The 23,830-nt window shown below is 29.6% G+C and overlaps 2 protein-coding genes and 1 long non-coding RNA gene across 6 annotated transcripts; 2 read left to right on the forward strand and 1 right to left on the reverse strand.

Moving 5' to 3' along the window:
• Positions 1 to 8,070: 8,070 nt before the first annotated feature.
• Positions 8,071 to 10,291, forward strand: LOC114418868 (protein IQ-DOMAIN 14-like). Of its 2 annotated transcripts, XM_028384406.1 has the most exons (4): positions 8,071 to 8,241; positions 8,361 to 8,794; positions 8,966 to 9,175; positions 9,387 to 10,291. In XM_028384406.1, exons 2-4 carry the CDS (start codon positions 8,390 to 8,392, stop codon positions 10,023 to 10,025), a joined length of 1,254 nt encoding a protein of 417 aa, XP_028240207.1. In that variant the 5' UTR covers positions 8,071 to 8,241; positions 8,361 to 8,389; the 3' UTR covers positions 10,026 to 10,291. The 2 variants fall into 2 exon arrangements, with proteins under 2 accessions (XP_028240207.1, XP_028240206.1); XM_028384405.1 differs by having other exon boundaries at positions 8,071 to 8,794.
• Positions 10,292 to 17,585: 7,294 nt separating this feature from the next.
• On the reverse strand, positions 17,586 to 22,149 carry LOC114419138 (probable pectinesterase 53). Its single transcript, XM_028384756.1, has 5 exons — positions 21,638 to 22,149; positions 21,042 to 21,231; positions 20,715 to 20,921; positions 20,141 to 20,376; positions 17,586 to 17,909 (listed from the first exon to the last, which is right to left on the reverse strand). Exons 1-5 carry the CDS (start codon positions 22,000 to 22,002, stop codon positions 17,762 to 17,764), a joined length of 1,146 nt encoding a protein of 381 aa, XP_028240557.1. The 5' UTR covers positions 22,003 to 22,149; the 3' UTR covers positions 17,586 to 17,761.
• On the forward strand, positions 19,870 to 23,132 carry LOC114419139. Of its 3 annotated transcripts, none has more exons than XR_003668175.1 (3): positions 19,870 to 20,029; positions 20,120 to 20,250; positions 22,869 to 23,132. It is a non-coding gene; the product is annotated as an uncharacterized LOC114419139 (long non-coding RNA). The 3 variants fall into 3 exon arrangements; XR_003668176.1 differs by having other exon boundaries at positions 22,886 to 23,132; XR_003668177.1 differs by having other exon boundaries at positions 20,123 to 20,250.
• The last annotated feature ends 698 nt before the right edge of the window (positions 23,133 to 23,830 follow it).

Consider the following 23,830-nt stretch of genomic DNA (forward strand, 5'->3'; position numbering starts at 1 on the left):
CTCTTGAAGCTCAGTGTACATCGTTGGCTTTTTAGGCCTGCCAGGCCCTAGCTAGGGGTTTAGCCACTCATGGCCATTGAGGGCTTACAACTGGGGATGAAAGAAAGGCTAGGCTAACAAAACAAAACAAAGCATATAGAGAAGGAAGAAAACTCAGGCTTGAGGTACTGAGAGTGATGCTCTGAGATGGGATGAAATTTCCTTGGGACTGCCTCTCTATTTATAGTGGCTGAAGTGGGCTTATGGGCCTTCGTAGTTGCGCTCAGCGCCACACCTCGCGCTTAGCGCGTTCAGATCGCGCGCTGGGCGCGCCATGCACGCTGGGCCTGTGCTTCTGTTGGATCGGGCGCTGGGCGCCTGTGCGTCTGTTGGATCGGGCGCTGGGCGCCTGGCTGGCTTAGCGCGCGTAACGGTTTCCGCCACGCTCAGCGCCTCCAGTTAGTTGCTCGCTTAGCGCCTCCTGCGCGCTGAGCGCCCCTATTGGATTGGGCCTGCTTCAGAATTTCTTCTTTTTTTCTTCCTTTTGTGCCACTTTTGCTAAATGCAACCTTATTTTTCGTATCTGCAACCAGAAATTCAATTTAAATTAATTTTCTCAATTTTAATTACAAATAACTGCTAAATAATTAATTTTAAGCCAGAATTTGACTATTTAACTCCTATAAATTCACAATTATTTAGCAGTTATCAAAGACCATTAGTTGGTGTGTCAACAACCAAATCAAACTTTAAAGAAGACACAAAAAAGTTCAACTTTTTAACACATGCATACGACACAAAAGAATGAGTTGCATTAGAATCAAAAAGCACAACCAAAAGAGTTCCACCTATGGAACATGTACCTTGGATTAGTTCATCGGACTCTGAGGCTTCATCACTACTAAGAGCAAAGACTCTTCCAATGACTTTTGGTTGATGGTCTGGGAACTGTGTCCTTCACTCCTCATCTCCTTCTTAGGACCAGGATAATCTCTTTCAATGTGCCCTTATTTTCCACACTGTCACCACTAGTAGGTTGATTGGTGGTGGTTTTCTGACTCTTGTAACTATGATTAGGCTGGTTGACGATAGTTGAATATGACTTTATACGGTTGAGAACACCAAACTTCTTATCCTTCATTAGATCCACATTCTTATAATGTGTAGTTCTTGACCTGCTATTCTCATCATAAATCCTACATTTATTCACCAGTGTGGAAAAACGTTGAATCTCCTAGTAGTTAATGGCTTGCTTGATCTCAATCAAGACCTAGTTAAGGTCTTGCACCATGCACAACTAACAATGACCGTTGGATCTCTAAACTAGAGGTAGTCCATAGCACGTGATATTTTTTCATAGTAAAATAAAAAAAAATAAACCGGTACAGCTTTTTCTAGTGCGCGGCGGAATGACAACAACTGCCTTTTATGATTTTCTATTGAATTTTAATTACAAAGTAAAAGATTAAATTATTTGTTTGTTTAATATAATTACTTTCAGAGAAAAAGATTATGCACATAGATATTAAATTGTTATTGTTTATTATTGACAACAATCTTGCCCATGACAATAAACAATTGGACTCTGTGCCTATTTTATGCACGCGTGAGAATAAAAATATTTTATTTTGTAATAACTTAAATTCTATTTATATAATTTAATTATTTTATTGTTATAATAATAATTTATTATTATATATTTCTTATATTTATTTTTAAAATATTACTTTTCATAATAATAATTTAGGTTACGATCAAGAAATATTTTTTAATTCTATTTACCATTATTTGATATAGTTTAATAATATATTTGGTTCATTAAATTTAAATTATGACATTTTTGAGTATAAATTCTATCATTTTGAAATTAGGTACTCAATAATATCATAACTTAAATTTAATTATGATTAAATTTAAATTTTTAGCATTTTCTTATAAGAAACATCATAATTTAAATTAGTCTTAATTTTTTTTATCATAAACACTCCAAGTATCATTTATGGGAGACAATCATAATATGATATTATTATGGTGAACCATAATGGATTTTTTAATAGTTAACACAACTTTAAAACAGGAAGGAGTCATTTTAAAAACATTTGTTAAGTAAGTTTCAAAAAATATTATAAACAATTTTAAAAATTGTTTATCAAATAGTTAAATAATTTTTTTGACTTTTGTTTCTATTTTTTTTTTAGCATATGATAGAGTTTTCTCATTTTTCCTTTTATTATATATGATATAGGTAGTGACGTATAATAAATCTATTATTATTATTATTATTATTATTATTATTATTATTATTATTATTATTGTTATTATTATTATTATTATTTGAATACCTTATAAATAAAAAATTACAAGTGTTTTAGATTAATTAAAATCTAAAATTATAAATGCTCCAAAATATATTTTTATCAATAAAATCAAATTGAAATTTGCATATAAATATTACATAAATATGTTTATTTTATATTTTATATTTTTTAGTTAGTTAAATAATAGATCATTTTATCAAATACAAGTTACTAACTAACTTTTCAGTTAACTTTTTAACTTACAGACTTTTGAATTTTTGTCTAACTTTCCAAGTAGTTTTGCAAAACATAAACTTGAAGTAACTTTTTCTTCTTCTTAATTTTATCTTCACTAATTTATTTGAAATTTCTTCTTATCATTTTATTCAATTTAAAACTTTGCTTATTTTAACATTCTTACAAATACTAAATGACATATTTATTTTCTTAGTTATTATGAAACTTATAATTCTACTTTCTATCATTATTTTGTTTAATGTTGAACTATTTATTTTATTATTTAAAATATTTATTCACGGGACAAAAGTTGATAAAAAATTATAAAGAATTTTTCTTAATTTATTAATTAATTTTATCAAACACTTTAGTTTATAAATTTTTAACTTTTCAACTTTTAGCTTATAAATTTTTAAGTAACCTATTCGCTAGTTTTATCAAACAGAGACATTTTCAACAAGTTTATAAGTTTTTAACAATTTATCAATTAGTTTTACCAAACATAAAATTATGAGCTTATTTAGGATACAAACTTATTTTAGTAGCTTATAGGTTATTTTCTTAAGCTTTTTTAAGTGTTTATAAGCTACTAGGTTTTCTTCTTCTTTTCAATTTTAATATCACTAATTTATTTCAAAAAACCTTTTTACTCTTTTATTCAATTAAATTTTTTTTACCTCTTTTAAAATTTTTATGAAACATTTAATATTTTTTTCATTAGCTACCGTTATCAAATATCCTAAGTATTTGTGGATAATACTCTTGGGACTTTAATATATTCACATCATCCTTAACAACTTAATAATTATTAATAAGAACATAATTAATATTCTCTTTGGCATTTGAACTGTATAAAAAAATAATTAATTTCACACTCTCTTTGGCATTTGAACTGTATAAAAAAATAATTAATTTCACACTGATTAAAAAAAATTAATTAATATTATTTAATTTTACTAATATCAAATAAAAAATAAAAAAACAAATTACTGTAATATTCCCAAGATTTTCACTAATTACACAGTTCTTCTTTTTATTTTTTTTTCACTCTACTGAAAACTCCCTATCTTGTGTTATGATTCCAATGACACCCCCTTAGTCCTTAACGTCATTAACAGATGGTACAAGTGACTAGTACATGGTATTTTAATAATTTTTTGTTCCCAAAATGTCCTTGTCCCCTTCCTTTGAGTGATTTCATCTTTCCGAACTCAGAAAGAGCTTAAGCTTGTTTGTGAATTTGCACAAATCCATAACATTGGAAAAATAACCGAATGAAACATGACAAGAGTACAACACAAAAGATAGATTCTTCCTTGTCGGCTTATAGTTATAGAGGCCCCAAACCAAAACGCAACTCCCTTGCAGATTGGGTCTCAACGAAAATCGCACTCTCTCAATCTTCTTCCTCCTACAGCAAACAACCCAAAAACCAAGCAAAAAAATTGAGACCTAACATCGAAAGCCCCTAAAACAGAAAACGCGATTCATATTTTTCATTGTCGACAAAGCAAAAGAGGCTGGTTTTCTTTCTTCATTGTCGGCAAAGTAGAAGAGCTTGGGGGATTCGAATTTGAATCTGAAGTCAGAACCGCGATTCGGGGATTGTGGACATCAACTATGAATTTGAACCCGTTGCCGTTGGAATCAAATAAGGATTCGAGATTTATACGTGGTTGAGGGGTGGTTGCAACCATTATTGATGGCATTGAAAGAATAGATCTATGTGAAAATGAGATGAAGGGAAACGGTGACAGGATGGAAAAAAACAAAACATTTGTCATCCTCAAACAGAAAACTTGCAGTATACTGTACCCTTAAAATCTTCCTTTTCATTTCTTACTTTTGCATGTGTGGGAGAGGTCGACGCCGACACCGATTTGCAGCGGACACAGGCGGTGAGGGTGGGGTGGAAGTACAACGATGCTTTTTTGTTTTAAATTTTTTTATCCTTGTATTGTTTTTTTTTTAAAAAAAAAAGGGACCAAGACATGCATGTAATTCACTTCAAAATATTTAAAGCTGCTAGAGTAGGGGGAGTGAAAGATATGTCTGAAAAAGAAGAGGATGTATGTGTAATTAGTAGAAATTTTAGGAATGTTGCTGTAATTTATTTAAATAAAATTATTTTTAAAATATTTTTTATTATCATGAATAAAAAAGAGTTGGTAATTTTTTGTTGATCACAATCTAAAATGAATTGCAGCAAGTAATATTATAAAAATAAATATAAAAAAACTGTTATTATAACAATGAACATAATTAAATATTTTATAAAATAAAATTTAAATTACTTACAAAAAAAAATTATTTACTCCAAACAAAAAGTCTAGTTATTTTTTATCATTAAATTAAAATTCTAGTTATTTATTGTTATGGGAAAGATGATTGTCAATAGTAAACATAAAATAATTAGATTAACAAACAAATGAAATAGTTTCCCTTCCAAAAAGTATAGTTTCATCTTACTTTGTACAAAGAAAAATCATACTTATAATATTTAATTTAAAAATAATAATTAATTTAATTTATAATAATAAATTTATGTTAAATTAATTTTTTTTAAATTATCATTATTATTAATATTTATTTTTCTTCTAATTCTAATTATTTGTCAATATATTTTTTTTATTTAAATAAAAAATATTTCTAGTCTAATAATATTTAATACAGACAATATTATACATTAAATTTTATAAAAAACAACAAATATCATTTTAAAAATTTAGATTTTATAAATAAATAAGAACCAAGAAAATAAAAGAAAAGACAATCTGTCAAAGTTGTCATGTTACAACGCATCAACAAAGGATACACACGACGATGAACCTGACTAGCTGTCCCCTGTGCTATCTCTTAAAAACCACACACTTCTAAAATTGAATCACAAAATTAAATTTAGTCAAGATATCAGAACAAATCTTAAGAAATTCACCGTGACAATTAAAGCTTCTCCGATGACAAAAAATAAATAAAATTAAGGAATCGTTTCTTAGAAAGTTTCTTATTCTAAGAAACACACCAAACATTTTAGTTGGGACCCTCAACCTCAAGTATCTTTCTTTAGAGGACACATCGCTCCAGAAAAGTAATCAGTAATGGGTGGGAGACAGATGGATATAGATTTCACTGTTGAGGCATTAGTGTTACTTTTCCTTTTTCTTTTTCTTTTTTCCTTGAGTTTGGAGAAATACACAATTTTGACTTTCCGCTGCTCTTACTTCTCAACCTTTTTATTGCTTTTCCTCTTTTTAGGAAACCACTATTAGTTTTAGTCTATATTTGGTTGATAGTTTTTGTTTTATTCTCTGAACGCCAACTAATCAAATCAAATAACTTTATTATAAATCACTTGTTAAAATTAAATTCAGGCTTTATTTCTTCTATCCTAATCCTGCTTTTGCCTCCAACTAAACACTATGATAAAATCTTAAGTTTAAAGAATAAATAATAACATGTACTGATAAATATAAATCTTTAATGCATAATAATTTTTTTACTTCTATACACTATATTTTTTTTAGAAAAAGATTGTATATTAACAACATAAATTTTTTTACACAATAATTATGTTAAAATAATTCAAAGTAAATAATAATGTAAAAATGTTTTATAGTATCAGTACATAGATATTAATCTCTATTTTTTTTTACTTTTATAACAGTTATATTAAAAATACTGTAAAAAATAGTTATATATTAAAAGTATATCATGGATAATTTCTCATTGTTTATAAGTGTAAAAGCTTTTATACAAATAATAATACCTATTAAACTCAATTTTTAAATTGTGTGAATAAAATGAATTATAAGAATCTATTGCATAAATAAGTTTATTTTTGTTAATTCTTTTGTCAAAAAATATATAATAATTTTTAATGAAGAGAGATGGAGATGTGTTATGTGGTAAAGCTTTTTTTTTTGTGTGTGTGTGTGCTATGTGGGAAACCTTATTTCACTTTTTTCATGGATTTTATATAGGATAACTTTATGTAATCCTTTTTTTTTTCTCCTTTTCCAATGAATAAAAAGAGTTTAAGAAGAATTTCAAATACAAACATTATCCTAATATTAAAATCTAATTGATAACATCATTGACAAGAATAATATTCTTATCTTTATTTAAATAATTAGTCTTTATACTCATGCAACACAGATGGAATTTTTTATTTTAGACATAAATTATAGTTATTATTTAAATTACACGGTTAAAATATCTATTTTATTTTTAGTTATGTATTATTTTATGTAATTAACTCTTAGGTGGGAAGGTGACATCATTATATGACTATCACATTTTTGTAATTTTGTTGGTCTGGACACACCTTGTGACAATATTTGTGGTTAATAAATTTGTTTAGTCTTTTATAAAAATATTTTATTTTTGTTAAAAAATTATAATTCCTCCATTGAATTATTTTTATGATATATAATACTATTTTTTTTATTTTATAAATATTAATTTGAAACAATTTATTATATAAAAATTATTTTATATCATATAATAAATGAATGTATAATAAATAAAATCAAATATTTATTAATGATACAATTAAGATTCATTGTCCTTCCCCTCCAATTATATATATTTAATAATAAATGTGTATTTAACATTTACTAATGAATACTAATATATATATTCATAAGTTTAAAATATAATGGAGGACTCTGTCCCATAATAATTATTATGTAAGGAGATAAATTATTCTAAAATAATTATTATTTTAATTTTTCAATGTAATATTAATTATTTTTTTTCACTCATATCCTTTATAATATTAATTAACATGAGCTAAAAAAATAAATAATGAATTGATGATGATAAAATTAATTTTATAAAATTAATATTTTTTCATTTATTTATTGATTTTTTTTAATCTGTCTAAAATAAAGTAAGACAACAATTATAATAGAATCGAGGAAATATATCATATAATAAATGAATGTATAATAATCAACTAATGATACAGTCTTGCAATACATAATAATAAATGTGCATTTAAAATCTATTTTCTTTCAAACGATTCACTAAATAATATTATTTATTAAATTAATTAAATAAAATTAAAATAATTAAAAAGAAACTGTCTAAAGTGTTTTCTCATTATAGGTGGTAAAAATTGCGTCAAAACTATTACACTTTATAAAAGGCATCCTAAAATTTGAAAAATAACAAAAAAAATTAAGAAGTAAATTATTCAAATTTAAATTACAGGCATATATTTTAAACAAATTTGACTCATCTTGAGTTAATTACAGCTCAAAGTGACTCTCAAATACTGAATGTTTTAAAAAAAGTAATAATAAAATAGTTAATAAAATACTAAATTAATAGAAAGCCTACTTTTAAGAAGTAAGAACTACAACGGAGTTCTATTGCTTTCTTTTCTGGAATCTGATTCCATCAAAGGTAGAGGTAGGCTACCTTTCTCTCTGATTATTACTTTACCACAGTCCTATTGTTAACTGTAGCATTTTCTTACTTTATATTATTATATATCATTTATATGAAACCAACCTACTAAGTTAACTCATAGTATTTATTATTAAATTTCATGAACTTTCTTTGTTCCCTCCCTGCATGTTCCATGGGCTCGTTTTTTGTCATGTAACGCAGATTTTCACGAGGGCTTGACAGAGTCTTTCTTCGGTTTCATTTCTCTTGTTTTGTCTTCCTTTCACACCCTTTATAGGAATTGGGCCAATAAAATTACATAGTAACTTACTAAGTATATGTCTCTCATTCACATTGACACTGTTTGCTTTTCTTTTTATTTCATTTCTTATTATTTTGGAGGGTCTCAAACAATTGCATACTTTAACGCCCCACGTTTCACCATATTTTTAGGTTGTTGCTCTAATTCTTGCAGTGAGGCTATGGGGAGAGCCACTAGGTGGGTGAAGAGTTTGTTTGGAATAAGAAAAGAGAAAGAGAAGAAACAAAACTTCAAGTGTGGAGAGGCTAAAAGCATGGAATTCTGTTGTTCTGAGAGTACTAGTAATTCAAGAGTTTTGTGTCACAATCCAGGGACTATAACCCCCAACCTTTCTCAAGCTGAGGCTGCTTGGTTACAATCCTTCTACACAGAGAAGGACCAAAACAAGCACGCCATCGCCGTTGCTGCTGCCACGGCAGCAGCAGCTGATGCTGCCATGGCAGCAGCACAGGCTGCAGTGGCGGTTGTTAGGCTCACCAGCCAAGGAAGGGGTGGCACCATGTTTGGGGTTGGACCTGAGATGTGGGCTGCCATCAAGATTCAAACAGTGTTTAGAGGATACCTGGTGAGTTTCTAACTTTTAACTTTGTTTATTTATGTCAAAAAATTATAGACATTTTGGCTTCAATAGTAAGGGGGTATATTTGATTTGTAATGTTGCTCTCTCTCTATTTGTTTTTTTTTGGTGTGCACTGTGGAGTGTGGAATTTTAAAAATTGACATGTGTTTTGAACAGGCAAGGAAGGCACTGAGGGCATTAAAAGGATTGGTGAAGTTGCAGGCACTTGTCAGAGGGTATTTAGTGAGGAAGCAAGCAACAGCAACCTTGCATAGTATGCAGGCTCTTGTTAGAGCTCAAGCTACTATTCGGTCCCACAAATCTCGCAGGCTCATGACCACAAAGAATGAAGCATATAGATCTCAAATTAGAGCAAGAAGATCCATGGTATTGGCACAAATCTTGAATTGTAGCTACATTTCTCATTATATGAACTATGGTTATATATTCTAAGTAGATATAAGGTGGTTTGGATGGTTAAGGAAAAAGGAAAGAGCGGAAAGATCACGGTTTTGATCTTTTATGCTAACAAAATTAACATTTGCCAATAAAAAAATGGTTATATATTCTAAGCTAATTGGTGTGGAAATTTTTTCAGGAGAGGTTTGATGACACTAAGAGTGAGTATGCAGTTCCAATCCACAGTAGAAGGGTATCATCTTATTTTGATGCTACAATTAACAACAACAGTGTTGATGGGATCCCCAAAATAGTGGAAGTGGACACTTTCACGCCTAAGTCAAGGAATAGAAGGACAGTATCAGATTTTGGTGATGAACCATCACTTCAAGCACTTTCAAACAGAACCCCTACGCGTTTGTCCATACCAGACCAAAGGAATTTTCAGGACTCTGAATGGGGGTTAACAGGAGAAGAGTGCAGATTCTCCTCTACAGCACAAAGCACTCCACGCTTCACAAATTCTTGTAGCTGTGGCTCAGTTGCAGTACCTATGACACCAAAGAGTGTGTGCACTGATAACTTGTTCTTCCTAAGGCAGTATGGGAATTTTCCAAACTACATGGCTAGTACTCAGTCTTTTAAGGCCAAATTGAGGTCTCATAGTGCTCCAAAGCAACGGCCAGAGCCTGGTCCAAGGAAGAGGATTTCCCTCAATGAAATGATGGAGTCTAGGAGTAGCTTGAGTGGGGTTAGAATGCAGAGGTCTTGTTCACAGGTTCAAGAAGTCATTAGTTTCAAGAATGCTGTGATGGGGAAGCTTCAGAAATCCACATAATCTGTTAGGGAGACAAACAGATTCATAAAGATATCTATCTCTCTTTGTTTTTTGCACTGTAAAAACTATATATTTGTGCCCCCAAGATTGGCAATTTGCAGATACATAGGTGATGGGTCTGGGAATATGAAGACAAAATAGAAGGCAGAGAGAGAGAGAGAGAGAAGCTGCCCATTGTTTTGAGAAAACTTTGGTCATGGAATTTTCATATATTGTCACTATAAGTCTATAATCAAATGCAAGAATCGCAATTTTCCTAGTGTAAACTACTTGTGTGCTGCTTTTTTTTTCTTCTCTTTTTCTTAAAGTAGGAGTCTGTTTTGTTGGTGATAATGAAATCTCAACAAAATTGTTGTAGGCTTGTAGATGACAAAAACCATTTCTAGTTAAACAAGATTCAAAGTGAAGAAAAAATATTGGAGGACTAAACAAATAATTTTCCCATATGAAAAAGAGGAGGATACGGAATATATTTTATATATAACGGATGTCACATGTCTAAAATATACTGTTGTTGTTCAATAATTTGTAAAAAGAAAATGTTTTTTACTTTTCTTTTTAGATGTTCGAACCAAGGTTTATTACTTCTCTTTTATGACCAAGGTTTGGTATAATTGAAAGGGTTAATTTCAAAAAAATACTTCTCTTTTAGGAGCATAAGGATGTTTAATTCATTTGATTATACTCGAGGAGCAATGCTATTCTTACTATTGTTTTACAATATTTTTTTAACAAAATGAACTAATTAAAATATAATCATTATTTAAATATATTTTTTCCTTATAATTTAATATATATATATTTTTTATTTTTATTCCTATAAAATTATTTTTTTGTTTTGATCCTTATAAAATATGTTATTTATTTTTGTCATTAAAACGTTTTAGATAAAAAAATTATATTATTTAAAATATTTTTATACTATTCAAAATATCATCTAAAATGATTTAAAGACAAAAAATAAAATAATATATTTTGTAAAGATTAAAATATTTTTTTACAGAAACAAAAATAAAAGAAAAACTAAATTATCAATATATATATATATATATATATATATATATATATATATATATATATATATATATATATATATATATATATATATAAAAGCCTATAACCATTCATATGTGTAAACAACAAAGGTACCAACATTCCCCTAAAAGTGAAGCAACATCATGCTACGTAAGACTTTTTGAGTTATCCGAAATTTTTTCTGTCAAATCATTGATGGCATGATTGACTTAAGGCCAAGCTACATTGGAGTCACACAAAATCAGCTATTAGAGTTCTACCTTTTCAACAATTAGCAACTAATGATAGGAGATTTGCATTACCCAAAATTAAAAATATTGATTGCATATTTCATTGTTATTGTGAAGGAATATTTAATGTCAAAGGACACTGTTGACTTCTGGTTCATGCATCGACTGCCATAAGATATTTTTACTGCTATGAACAGTTTTAAATTGTTTTGAATTTTGAATGGGAATGGAATGGTAGAACAAGTTGTGTATTTTTAATTGCTTCTTGTGTTGATGCTTGGCCTTTGGTGGTTTCAAAACTTTTGTTGCTGTTTGTATCTTTTATCTATTTTAACCTCTTCACCATTAAATTTCTCTACACTTTGGCAATGTTAACTATTGATCAACTGTATATAGGTTGTAGCTTAGGGACTAATCAAATTTGATTAGGTTGCACTGTTAACTATTGATTAACTGTAGGTTGTAGAAAAAAGACAAATGTATTCGTATAGAGCATGTAGGACACTTCATCAGTCTTTTTGTTCATAAAGTGTGAATTTACAGACTGTCAAAGAGGTAATATTTTATATATGATTATTTACTTTAACAGAGATTTGAAACTTTTCTGAGAAATTTATGTTTTGGAAAATAATTATTCTTTTCAAAAAATTTTAAGGGAGTTGATTAAAAAATGATTATGTTTCTAAAATAAGTGAAACTGAAAAGTTATGAACCGCTGTACATAAACGTTTGTATCGTCTTCGAAGAAAGAAAAGATTATGCGTAGAGGAAGAAAAAAGAAGTTTGATAACCGGCGGGAAAAAAAAAGTCAAAGAAAGTCTTGAAAAATCTCAACAATTTAGGTGGAATTGTTTGATGGGTGAATTCTATCAAAAAGTCATATGAAATTTATCAACATTCATCTTAACAATATAATTCATTAAAATCTGCATACTTGCTTTTAAGTATAAAAAAATTATCTTTAACTTTACTTTTAAGTCTTTCTCATTGTTGAGTTAGCCTTGAATCAGGTTACATGAATTTTTTTTCTTATTTATAAATGTACATCCACTATTAGTATCCATTAATAGATAGTATGATTCTACAAAATTCTAGGTTACTATTTGACGTGAATCAGTATATCTAAAGATATAAATAACTATGTTTTAATAAAGTGCATTTTAGGTGCTTGAAAAATTTAGTCATGTATTGAGAAAACATGAAAAATTCATGACATATCTCAACATTTTCATTTATAAGTCTTGGTTAATGCAACAATTTGAAGATAAATATGGAGAAATGGTTGAAAATTTTCAACTATGGGAGGATAGAGGATGGATGAATTCAGTCTTTGTATGAAGAACATGAGCACTGGATTTCTATGTACATGAAAGATACATTTTTTGTTGGCATATCAACAACTCAAAGATTAGAGAGCATCAACTCTTTCTTTGACAAATATTTAAGAAAACTTCATTAAAAAAATTTGTTGAAAAAATATAAACTTGTTTTACATGATAGAGAGGAGGCAAAAATGTAAATTGATTTCAATACATGGCATATTAAGACCCCATCTCCTTTTGAGAAACAAATGTCAAGTGTTTATACACATGAAGTTTTTAAAAAATTTCAAATTGAAGTGTTAGGATTACCTTGTCATACAAAAAAGAAAGAAGATGGTCAAGTTACCTCTTTTAGAATCAAAGATTTTCAAAAAATGAAGACTTTGTTGTAGAGTAAGATGCATTAAGGGAAGAAATTTCTTACATATGTGGTTTATTTGAGTATAATGGGTATCTTTGTAAACACTTACTAGTGGCACTCCAAGTTATTGGTTTCTTTGTTATTTCATCATGCTATATAATGAGAAGATGGACCAAAGACATTAGAAGCAAGCATCATAAATGAAATAGAAACAAAGATGTTTTCTCTAATAAAGAGAAATATGATCTCTTATATAAAAAGACTGTTGAATTGCTTGAGGAAGGATCGTTATCTAATGAGAGTTGTCAAATTGCACGTTATGCATTGGAAGAGACCGTAAAACGATGCACAAGCATTAAACGGTCTTTGAAAATTGACAAAGAAAATATTGAAAAGAATGTTTTACTTAAGAAGCCACTTCTAGATCCTCCGCTGTCAAAAACAAAAGGGGCGCTAAAATGAATAAGGGGTGGGATTGAGAAAGGCCATAAGAGAACTTACAATGGAAGAGTGAAAAATGTTTGACGTCATTAATTATTTTATTATGATTTTCATATTATCAACTTTTTGACCATATAACTTTAATGTGATTTTTCATTATTATGTTTTTTTTTTTGTGATTGAAGTCTGGACTTGTTCAAGAGGAATCAAGCAATACATTTGATGTTCTTAATAATGAAATGTTGACTATATCAACAAGAATGGTATGAGAAGATATCTCTATTTATTTCAAGATGACTTATTATTTAATTTTCTTTGCTCATTTTTTGTATGGAGGCAAAGCAATAGAGTTTGAGGAGCTAAGACAAATCAGACAAGGTGTTTTTAAAACTTTGTGGGATTTTTGTTTCTAAAACTTTTGTTTATGTTAGGTTATTAAGAAACGTTTGAACTGGATCTTTATAAAGAGTAGATGATTTGATTGTTTATTTGTTTCTTTTAGTATTTTCATATTGTTGCTTGATTTTTATTATGCCTATGGTGCAAAACCATTACAGAACAGAAAAAGTTAAAGAGATGTTATATAACAAAGAGTTGTTACATCCTTGAGTCATGCTATATTTGGTCATTCTCAATAATACAAGTTTGATTGATTGCACAACTATTTTATTTTACAAAAAGTCAAAATTTAACATTTGTAATGTGAGAAATGCAACATCAATCTTCATTCTGGTTAAAATATATATCCATAAAGTGCTAGCAATATCTATATTGTTCACAAGTATCTAACTCTCTAAGTAGTACAACAAGATTCACACAATTTTCCATACAAAAGAAAAAAAGAAAGAGAAAGCATGATGATAGGGAGTTGTTAAATAATAATCACTTGGAATTGAACTAGGAACTAATAATCTTTATTCAATTTTTGTCATTACATTAACTAACCTTTATACAACTTTATGTAACATCCCAAAGATAATAATAATATTTATTATAAAAAGATATATATTTGACATGACAAAAGATACATATTTATAATTTAAATAAGACAAAATAGAGTAATTGTTTTATCTTCTAATTTTTGAACATATTAGTTTGTCTTATATTTATATATAAGATAAATAAAATAATATAATATATTGGATTTATTTTATATTTATTTACAATATAAGATAACAAATTTATTTTATATTTATATATAAGATAAGATGCAATCAATAGTAAATAATTAAATTGCTAGAAATTAGTATAAATAGATATTAGAAGAATCACGGGACATCAACTAGAGAGAAGTAGAAACAAAGAAGAAAGTGAGATAAAAACAATTGAAAAAACGGGAACCTCTGGAGACTATAAGATACATTGTGGGAAATTTAGTCTAGAGGCTTAAGAAGATCTTCAAGAGATGAGTAAAATACATTTTTTTCCTTTAAAACTACCATGGTATATTCTTTGAAGATTATTTTTATAAAAAGAATTTGGGATATTCTGAGTTGTTGAGATGGACCATGGTTGTGAGGTGTGTGTTTATAATTGATTGAATTGTGATAAGTTCTTGGCTGATTTAATTAATTGGGATATGTTTGATATCATGCGTCTATATATGATTGTTTGATAGTATAAGATTGAGCTGACGCTCCACATTACAAAAGATTGAGGTAACTTTTTTGAAGAATGAGTATATCTCCACATGAGATTGAGCTAGAGCTCCACATTAGAGATTGAGGCAACTTCTTTGAGGAATGATTATATCTCCACATGAGATTGAGTTAGTGTTTCACATAATTGAGATTGAGGTAATTTCTTCGAGAAAAAAAATATACCTTCATATGAGATTGAGCTGGTGCTCCACATTATAGAGAATGAGATAATTTCTTCAAGGAAGAAATATATATTCACATGAGATTGAGCTAGTGCTCCACATGATTGAGATTGACCTAACTTCTTTAAGAAAGGAATATATCTCCACATAACACATCAATGTAAATAGATTTTATTGTTTTTTTTTTTATCTAGGATTGTTAGTAGTCAATGACTATTGGATTTCATGATTTAGTTTATAGACAAATGGATTATGTTGAATATTTTCATATCCATGTGATTTCCAACCTTTTTGGCTTTGGAAATTTATTCTTTAACAAATTTATATATTATTTATTATTGTAAGGAAGGACATTACACTTTATAAATCAGAAACATACATTGTATTCATTAGCCTTTAGATGACTTTACAGATAAAAAAAAATATAAAATTATATTCACCAGCGTATTATAGGTGGTTTTACACACTAGAAGCAAACATCTTAAACAAAGACAAACTTTCACTATTTGGTTTTACTTCAAGCTACCGCTCCACAAGACCAATTTCTTTTATTGCCTTCCCCACCACCAATTTTGTCCCTTGCTGGAATTGAATTTTGTCATCATTAAACAACTATTTCCTAGTTATAAAAAATTGAGGTTCCATTGTCTTTTCTTTGAAACTATATAGGAGGAGAGTAAAGCACTTTCGTGTACATATCAACATTGATTGTCACACATATCTCTTGAACAGAATACGATAACAATATTTGTTAAGTATATAATAGCCTACACTGACTATATCGAATTGTTAGAGAGCTATTTTTATTGTAGTTCCCATACCTCTCTAATCGTTCTGTTTCTTGTAACTTCGTTCTTGATTGGAGTAGATGGACGAATTTCATTGAACAAAGAAAATTAGTGTGATTTATTCAATAAATAAATAATATTGTGATGATATTATTTATTTTATACCTATTGTCCAATCCCAAATAACACCTGAATTATTTAAAAGGTAATCGATTTTTCATGTTAATAAAATATTCAGGGATAGAAAAAAGATTGAAGATTTATATATAATTTCTATCTTACACTAACAATATTATCAAATTGACCAGATTTTCATAAGAAAAATTCAACAAGAAAAGAAAATTGACTAATTAGTCAAATAAGCAATAAGTTAATTAAAATATTTTACCATACACATTTTAAAATGTGAAATTGACACAATTAAATTTAACTATCGAAAAATAAAATTATTTCCATATTATTTAAAAAAAAAAATCGAAGAGAAGGCTACACTCTTTACTATCTTTTTGTCTTTGGAACAGAGCAACTGCAAAAAAAGATAAAGCACAACAAGACCCGAACACTATGGTTTGGTGATGGAGAGAAGAGACTAGGCTCTTATAATGGACCTATGAAAAGGGCCGAGCGAGAAACATTTGAAGCCCAAATTTCCAGAGATTGATAGGTTCCCTAAGAGGTTAACAAAATCATGACAGAGAATACTGACACTTTTTTTTTATTATTGATAGAGAATACTGACCCTGAAAACAGAACCATGAATAAGTTTATATTATTTTCTTTGTAAGAAAGAACTATAAATAAGTGACTGTGTCATTACTTTTGCAGTTTAAATAGGCCATATGTTTTTTTAATCCAAAAACAGAGTAAGTCCATACGTATTTTTTTATCAATAAGAATGAAAAACATACTTATATCAATTCAACACAGTTATATACTAAAAGTTTAAATTTGAAGGAACTAATTAAGTTAAAATATTCTTGTATTAATTAATTTATGCATTTTGCAGTGACCAAATGTCTGAGCTTCGAGCTAAAAAAATAAAAACTGCATCATGACGCCAAAACCACCCAAAAATAAAACCCGTTGGTGTACAAGTTCTATGAGCAGAGTTGATTGTTGAGAATTGGAAGTTGTTTAAAAAATTAAGTGAAATCTAGTGACTCATTAAGACAAAAAGTCGTGAAGAGAGTCCATGTTATACCTTTTTCAGCCTTTTGGTTAATTAAAATAAAGTGTAGTACCCATGAAACTATTTCTGATAAATTACTTGTACTGTACCGGAGGTAAAATGCCATCAATTAATATGAATTTTCAGAAAATACTGATCTTTTATATTAACGATACTATGCATTAACGGATTTCATGTTGATTTCTTTTCTGCACTTGTAAGGCATTTGTCTTTCTCTATTTATTTTTTCAAGTCTTTTATCTAATGGTAAATTATAAATCAAGTTCAAGTAGGATTATTATTGCCATTTGGAACTACTATACAAATAGGAATTGCCCAACATATAAATGGATATGAATATATATAGTTCTAAGGCAGCTGAAATTCGTGGAGCAGTTAATATCTGTCAAGTAAAATGAATTAGTATAACTCTAATTCATGGACCTGAAATTGAGGATTCATATGGCACTATCAAATTATAAATATGTGATATATAATTTATACATCAAAGTGATTTCTCCAGAGAAAATCAATATTTTTTTTTAAAAAAATATTGTGTATGGATTAAACTACACTTTGATCCATTCGGTTCCATCAACAAAGCTAAGTGAAAGAAAAGGTGTAGCTTCCTCGTCAGTAAGCTCTCTCGACCATGGTACTCTCCCTGCAAAGCTTGCTCCAAGTCCTGTGCATTTGTACTGCCCGTAGAATACAGTCCTGGACATAATACAAAAAATTAACACATGGACTTTAATTTCTAGATATTATTCGCATAAAAGTTTTTCTATTGTAAATAGATTTATCATACTTAATAATTTTGATGTAATTTTCTGATAATATAAAACTTTTTTTTTTGGTAACGTTAATTCTTTCTCCTAAAAATGACTGTAGTTTTAGACTTTTAGTTTTTGAAAAAAAAAAATCAAATTTACTGATGTTCTCATTTTTAATAAAATATTAAAACATCTATATATTCAAATTTTGTCATGTAATAAATAAGGTTATCTTATAAGACATAATAATATATTTAATTAAATTGAGAGAAAATAATGATATTTTAATAAAATTATTCTCTTCTATATGTTAATTATCATGAAATACTTATTTTCTTGATTTATATGAAAAACTTTAAAAATCAGTTATTTTGGGAGCGAAGGATGTATATACTAATTTTTCATTAAACTATAAACCCACTCACATGCGCATGCCAATATGTTTTTTTGGTACATAGCTGTATACAAAATAACATTACAATAATAGTATGTGAAGGCTCTTTTCAGACACTATATGCCTTTATCTATATTGCACATACAGACATGAAGTTCGGTGGTAAGAATCCACCGGGTTTAGTATTTAGTATATACTTATCACTTTCCCTAAAATTGCTATGAATTTTCTTATTCTTCATAAAGTTCCTAGTCTTTTCTTTTCTTTTAATTTTTTTTATTGGAGGGTTCATAACATAACACGTAGACTTGCACCATGCATACTTATACTTACGGATATATAATATAGTCAGGGAAATTGGACACTGATATAAGGCTAGCTAGGCCTATTTTCTTGGTCTCACACTAGATATGGAGATACCACCCAATATTTATTATTCCCTTCTTGTTCTATCACAAGAATAGACTCGTTCATATTTCTTAATAGTTTGATGGAAACCGGTTTGGTTATCTTGCTGGAGGGATATTTTTGTCATTTAAGGATACGGCTAGTGCGAATGGCTGAAGGGTGCTTGTGACTTGTTAAGTGGGGAACTCTAGATAAAGAGAAAGATGACAAAAAAACCCTTCACACCCATACTGCACTGTAAGAAAGTGAGTGGCACCGCCCCATTTACGTCTAATAGTCCTGAAGGGGTTAAAGATATGTTGAGAACCCAACAAAAATTCATTCATGTGTAGATGTAGATAGGAACTAGGAAGAGTGTTTTCTTTCTTTTGAAGTCAAGGTCTCTTTATGTGGAGATTCAGAGACTAATTTTTTGAGATAGGAAAAGATTAACTTAAAAATATCTCTCAAGTCTCAACAAATATTATTCCATACGGATAAGTTGAAAAAAATATTTGACTATGTGTTTAAGAGACATAATTTTTTACCATGGCCCATCTTATTGATATAGGAGGAGTTTTTCAATATATACTTTATGGGGGTGTCAAACATCGCTTCTGGTGGTAATTTTTTAAGAGTAACTCATTGTCCTTTCCATTAGTGAGATGACACTAAGTGCATCACCATGTTGAGAGGTAAAATACTCTTAACAAGGTGCCAAGAGTTCATGGCAGATAAAATGAACGAAAAAAAAAATGACCTTTAGGCTTTGTAAAATTGTTGACTTAAATGGGTGGAGAAAAGAGAGGTTTAATTAATTAAATGAAGACAGGGACGGATTATGAGAGTAATTTTCTCCACAAAGTAAAATTCTTGAATGTATTAAATAATTAGTGTTTTTCTCTCACACAAAAATAGGCGTTGCCTCCATAAAATATTTTAAAAAAAAAGAATATACAAAAATATAAAAGATAAAAAAAATTGATACTAATTTTATTCACTTTAGTATTTTAAATTTATAAACATTTAGATTTTTTTTATCATGTTGTAAAAATTTATAATATTTTTTTGTCTATAAAATTATTATAGACTCTTTCTTTGCTCTCACTAAAGAAATCTTATAGATCTGCAAAATGGAGATGTTTCACTTACACCTAAAATATATGCATGGTTAAAGAAAGAGGCAAAGAGAGGTTGTCAGTAAAAGTACCAAAATCCTTAAATTTCCAAAGATATCACATAATTTCTCTGTTTGTAATTATTAGAGCATGATATTAATGAAAGTAATTCTCATTTTACTTTTTGATATTATTATATTCATCTATTAATTTAGTATTTGAGTTTACTAAAATGAATGAATTTCTCTGTGGTAGAAGAAGAGAGAAAGAGCATACATTTCACGGTTAGGATCACCCCAGTTATACCAGCCTTTGGGAATGATGATGTTTTCCATATATGTGTAGGCAAAGACCACGCGAGAAAAGGGTCCCCAAGCCCTTCCAAGGTATAGTGCCCCTGATCCCGTGACCTTGCAGTTCACAAATGAGAACCCCGTGTCCTCTAACATACTACTCCTTCCTTGAGCTGTTACGGCCCCTGTATTCTGTGCTATGGCATGCACGTGACATCCCTATATATAGTATAGTGTCATCAACAAACATTATTAATCAACAATCAGAAATCATAGTAAATATGATTTTTAAGATAAAGTAAAGATCAATACATTTGTGATTGATTTAGACAATTAGTGCATACTTACTCATACACTAATAATTTGCAAATAAGTAAAGAACTCATTTATTGCTCACAATTGTTAAATAATGAATGCAATACAAAATTGGTTATGGTTAGGTTATGCTGATGTGGCGTGAATTAAAACTGGGATATTCCAATGTTTCAGATTAATTGAAAGCAATGATCGCAGATTAGAGGTATCAATTAATAATTATTATGGAAAGAAAATCTAACCTCAAACAGTGAGAGAGAGTTGCCAAATATGAAATCAACAGAGCCTTCGATGTAACAATCCTTATAGAAATGTCTGCCCAAATGATCATAAAGTGTGTCTTGTGCTCCTAAGAATTTGCAGCCTACAAATGCTGCTGTGTCTGCTGAAATCCTTAATGCAACCGCTTGCTTTCCAACTGCTCCTGGTGCAGGAACAGGAGTTGTGTTCTGCATTCACCATATATATATATATATATATTGTTATGCTTGTAAAAAAAACTCATACACATATATAGACAAAGCTAAATTGGGATTGAAATAGAGGGAGATAATTTTTAATTTACTTACTTGGAATGTGATGTTCTTGGCAAGGAAATAAGGTGAATTCACAGCAAAAGTTGCTGAACCATAGGTTCCTAGTGGCCTCCCATTTGAGCCAGGTGTTTGAGCAGTGTCACCCCATTTAACAATGGTTTTATCTGCACCAGCTCCTTCTATTGTTATGTAGGATTTCAAAGGAGGAATGTTAACTTTCTCCCTGGACATATACACAAAAAAATGCAAGGGGAAAATCAGAGGCTTCCATTCAAATGCAATTCAAAATTTCACCACATTCTAGAAAATTTGCATAATGTAACATGATGGGGGGGTAAAAGGAAAAGGAAAGAGCTGAAAGGCTATATTAGTTGCAAAATCTTCTTCAGACAAAGACCAACTCTCTGAGAGTTTGAATGATTGAATCAGAAGGAAAAGGACATCATTGGAAGAAACAAAAGTTGTAACCTGTAAACGCTAAATAGAACAACACAATTCTGAATGCAGACAGACAGAAAAATCCACGTCTTACAATAACAAACCGCGATTTTGAGAAGGGCACAAAGTAAAATGAGCAGAATGTGGCAGAATTCAATTGAAGTACAAGAAAATGTAGTACTACTACTCACGTGTAGACCCCTGCATGGACTTTAATGACCACTCTCACAAGATTGATGAATGGAAGGGAATCAATGGCTTCTTGAATTGAGGTAAAATCTCCAGCATTAGGATTCTTATCAACGTGCAAAGTGTAAGAAGCCACAAGCTTATTTTTAGCTGACTTAAAAACTGAGTGTTTGAGGGAACCAACAAAATTCACCCATTTCATGAATTGCTGTTCAGAATAATGCACTCTAGTCATGTTGGTCGATAACACTTTACCTGCAGAACGTCTTGGTCTAATTCCCTTGGTATGGCAATGTATTCTGCTGGAATTTTGCAGAAGAAGAACAAGAACTGCTAACAAGATGAACATGCAATGCAAGTTTGACATTGTAAGAGATACAACAAAGAGAGACAGAAAGAACTGTGGAATAAGATTGTTGATGTGACAAAGAGATGGAGGAAAAAAAATTATGTTAGTAAAAATAATGTAACAATAACTCTAATGGGGAATGGTCTTTGGAATTTGAAGTGACCTAGAAATTGGTTATTGCTATGGCTTATATACTAGTTATGCCAATTAGTTTAGGTGTAAAGTAACACAACTTTAAGTTAGTTGGAATGAAACCAGTTTTGATTTTTTTAAAAATAAAATCTTAAGTTCGAATCTCATCATTAAAAATAATTAAAATTAATTACCAACAAACTGGATGAATACTTCCAACTTAAAACATGATAACTTAAAAAAAGTTTAGGCGTAAAGTGAAAAATAATGACAGTGAAGGATAGCTCATGGGTGCTTCTTCTACTGACATCCATGTAGAAAAGAGAAGGAGAGAGAAACAATCTCAACCACAGGACAGGTTGCACTTTTTTGCGTATAAAAAACATTGTCTCAGAGAAAAATATTTGGTCATTAATTATTAGTCATCTTCCATTTGTTGTTATTGTTTGTTTGGTGTTGCCCGTGAGCCTATTTCTGTTTTGCATGATCGTGGAATTATTCTTATTGAGATAATATAATGGGTTGAATTGTACTTTTATGTGCATCAAATAGCGTTTCATGTGAAAAAAAATATACATTTTGAGGCCAACTTTTCTGCTTGTGCATGCTGAATATTGGTAACACCTACTCCTGAATCATGGACGTCCAATATTTGGACCTTCGTTAATGTAATTAGATTCTTCTTGTTGTTTAGCTGATTACAGTTATTTGACCACTTGGTAATGGTTCAGATTTCTCAATTCTAAATTCAGTGTAGTTGGTGAATCAGAGAAACACTGGGCCCCCAAAAAGAAAGGACTAGGCACTTTGGCTAAAGCAACATTGGTGAGGCCAAAGTCATAACTCTAGTGATGTGAAAGAAATGCATCGAGACAAAACTACAATTTGGTTCAATCTCCGCTCTTGTTCCCTTTTTATGCTTTTGTCATGTGGATTGTGGAGGTACTAATTTTCTTTTTGGTAGATTCTGTGCATTGTTAGTTCATCCATAAGTGGTTTTTCTCATGTTTGATAATTTTCGGCTCCCTTTTGAAAAATAAGAAAAATCACGCTTTATTTTTTTCATTTTTTAAATCTACATCAGTTTTATATAGATTTAAAATTTGGCCTTCTACATGTATTATCTCTAGTTGGAAAATGTTTCCCTTAAATTCATCAAAGATTCAGAAAAATCACAATGGTTATAATTGATTGGCAATGGGAAATCCTATGTAACTAATAATTTCCTTTGCTAAGAAAGTATTGACAGAGTAGTAAATAATATAATTATCAAACTCTTGAGTTAACTGGTTAATTTTTATGAGTTTACGAATTCACTTATTCTCTACTAGTTGACTCGTGTGCAAACTCTTTTCTTAGTAGACTCTAGGTAAACTCATTAGATTCTATGCAAACTCAATAGACTCTTGTTTACGATTGAGTTAGTGAGTCAACAAGTTTAAAAATTAGATCAACCACATGTTATTTTGGATTGTTTTCTATATGTTTAGTGATGTGATTCTTACTAGGAGCGGATCGCTTGATACAGGTCACAGAGTTTGGATGACGCCACATCCAAAGAGAGAAGATAAGTCAGGGTAGATGTCATAAAGATTACCTTGATAAGTCTGAGATTGGTTCAACAAGGAACCCAGAGAGAAGCTCTCACAAAATATTCGCAAAATGTCAAAAGTTTCTTCTATTAAAAACAAAATCAATACATATAGTGTATCTG

The sequence above is a fragment of the Glycine soja genome, chromosome 7 (assembly GCF_004193775.1).
Source record: "Glycine soja cultivar W05 chromosome 7, ASM419377v2, whole genome shotgun sequence".
Classification (NCBI taxonomy): Eukaryota; Viridiplantae; Streptophyta; class Magnoliopsida; order Fabales; family Fabaceae; genus Glycine; species Glycine soja.

Coding starts and splice junctions, on each gene's coding strand:
- LOC114418868 (XM_028384405.1), top strand. CDS start 8,246: ATGTCTCTCATTCACATTGACACTGTTTGCTTTTCTTTTTATTTCATT. Junction 8,795..8,965: donor CAGTGTTTAGAGGATACCTG/GTGAGTTTCTAA, acceptor TGTTTTGAACAG/GCAAGGAAGGCACTGAGGGC. Junction 9,176..9,386: donor TTAGAGCAAGAAGATCCATG/GTATTGGCACAA, acceptor AAATTTTTTCAG/GAGAGGTTTGATGACACTAA.
- LOC114419138 (XM_028384756.1), bottom strand. CDS start 22,002: ATGTCAAACTTGCATTGCATGTTCATCTTGTTAGCAGTTCTTGTTCTT. Junction 20,377..20,714: donor ACTCTCTCTCACTGTTTGAG/GTTAGATTTTCT, acceptor TACTATATATAG/GGATGTCACGTGCATGCCAT. Junction 17,910..20,140: donor GGTGATCCTAACCGTGAAAT/GTATGCTCTTTC, acceptor TATTATGTCCAG/GACTGTATTCTACGGGCAGT.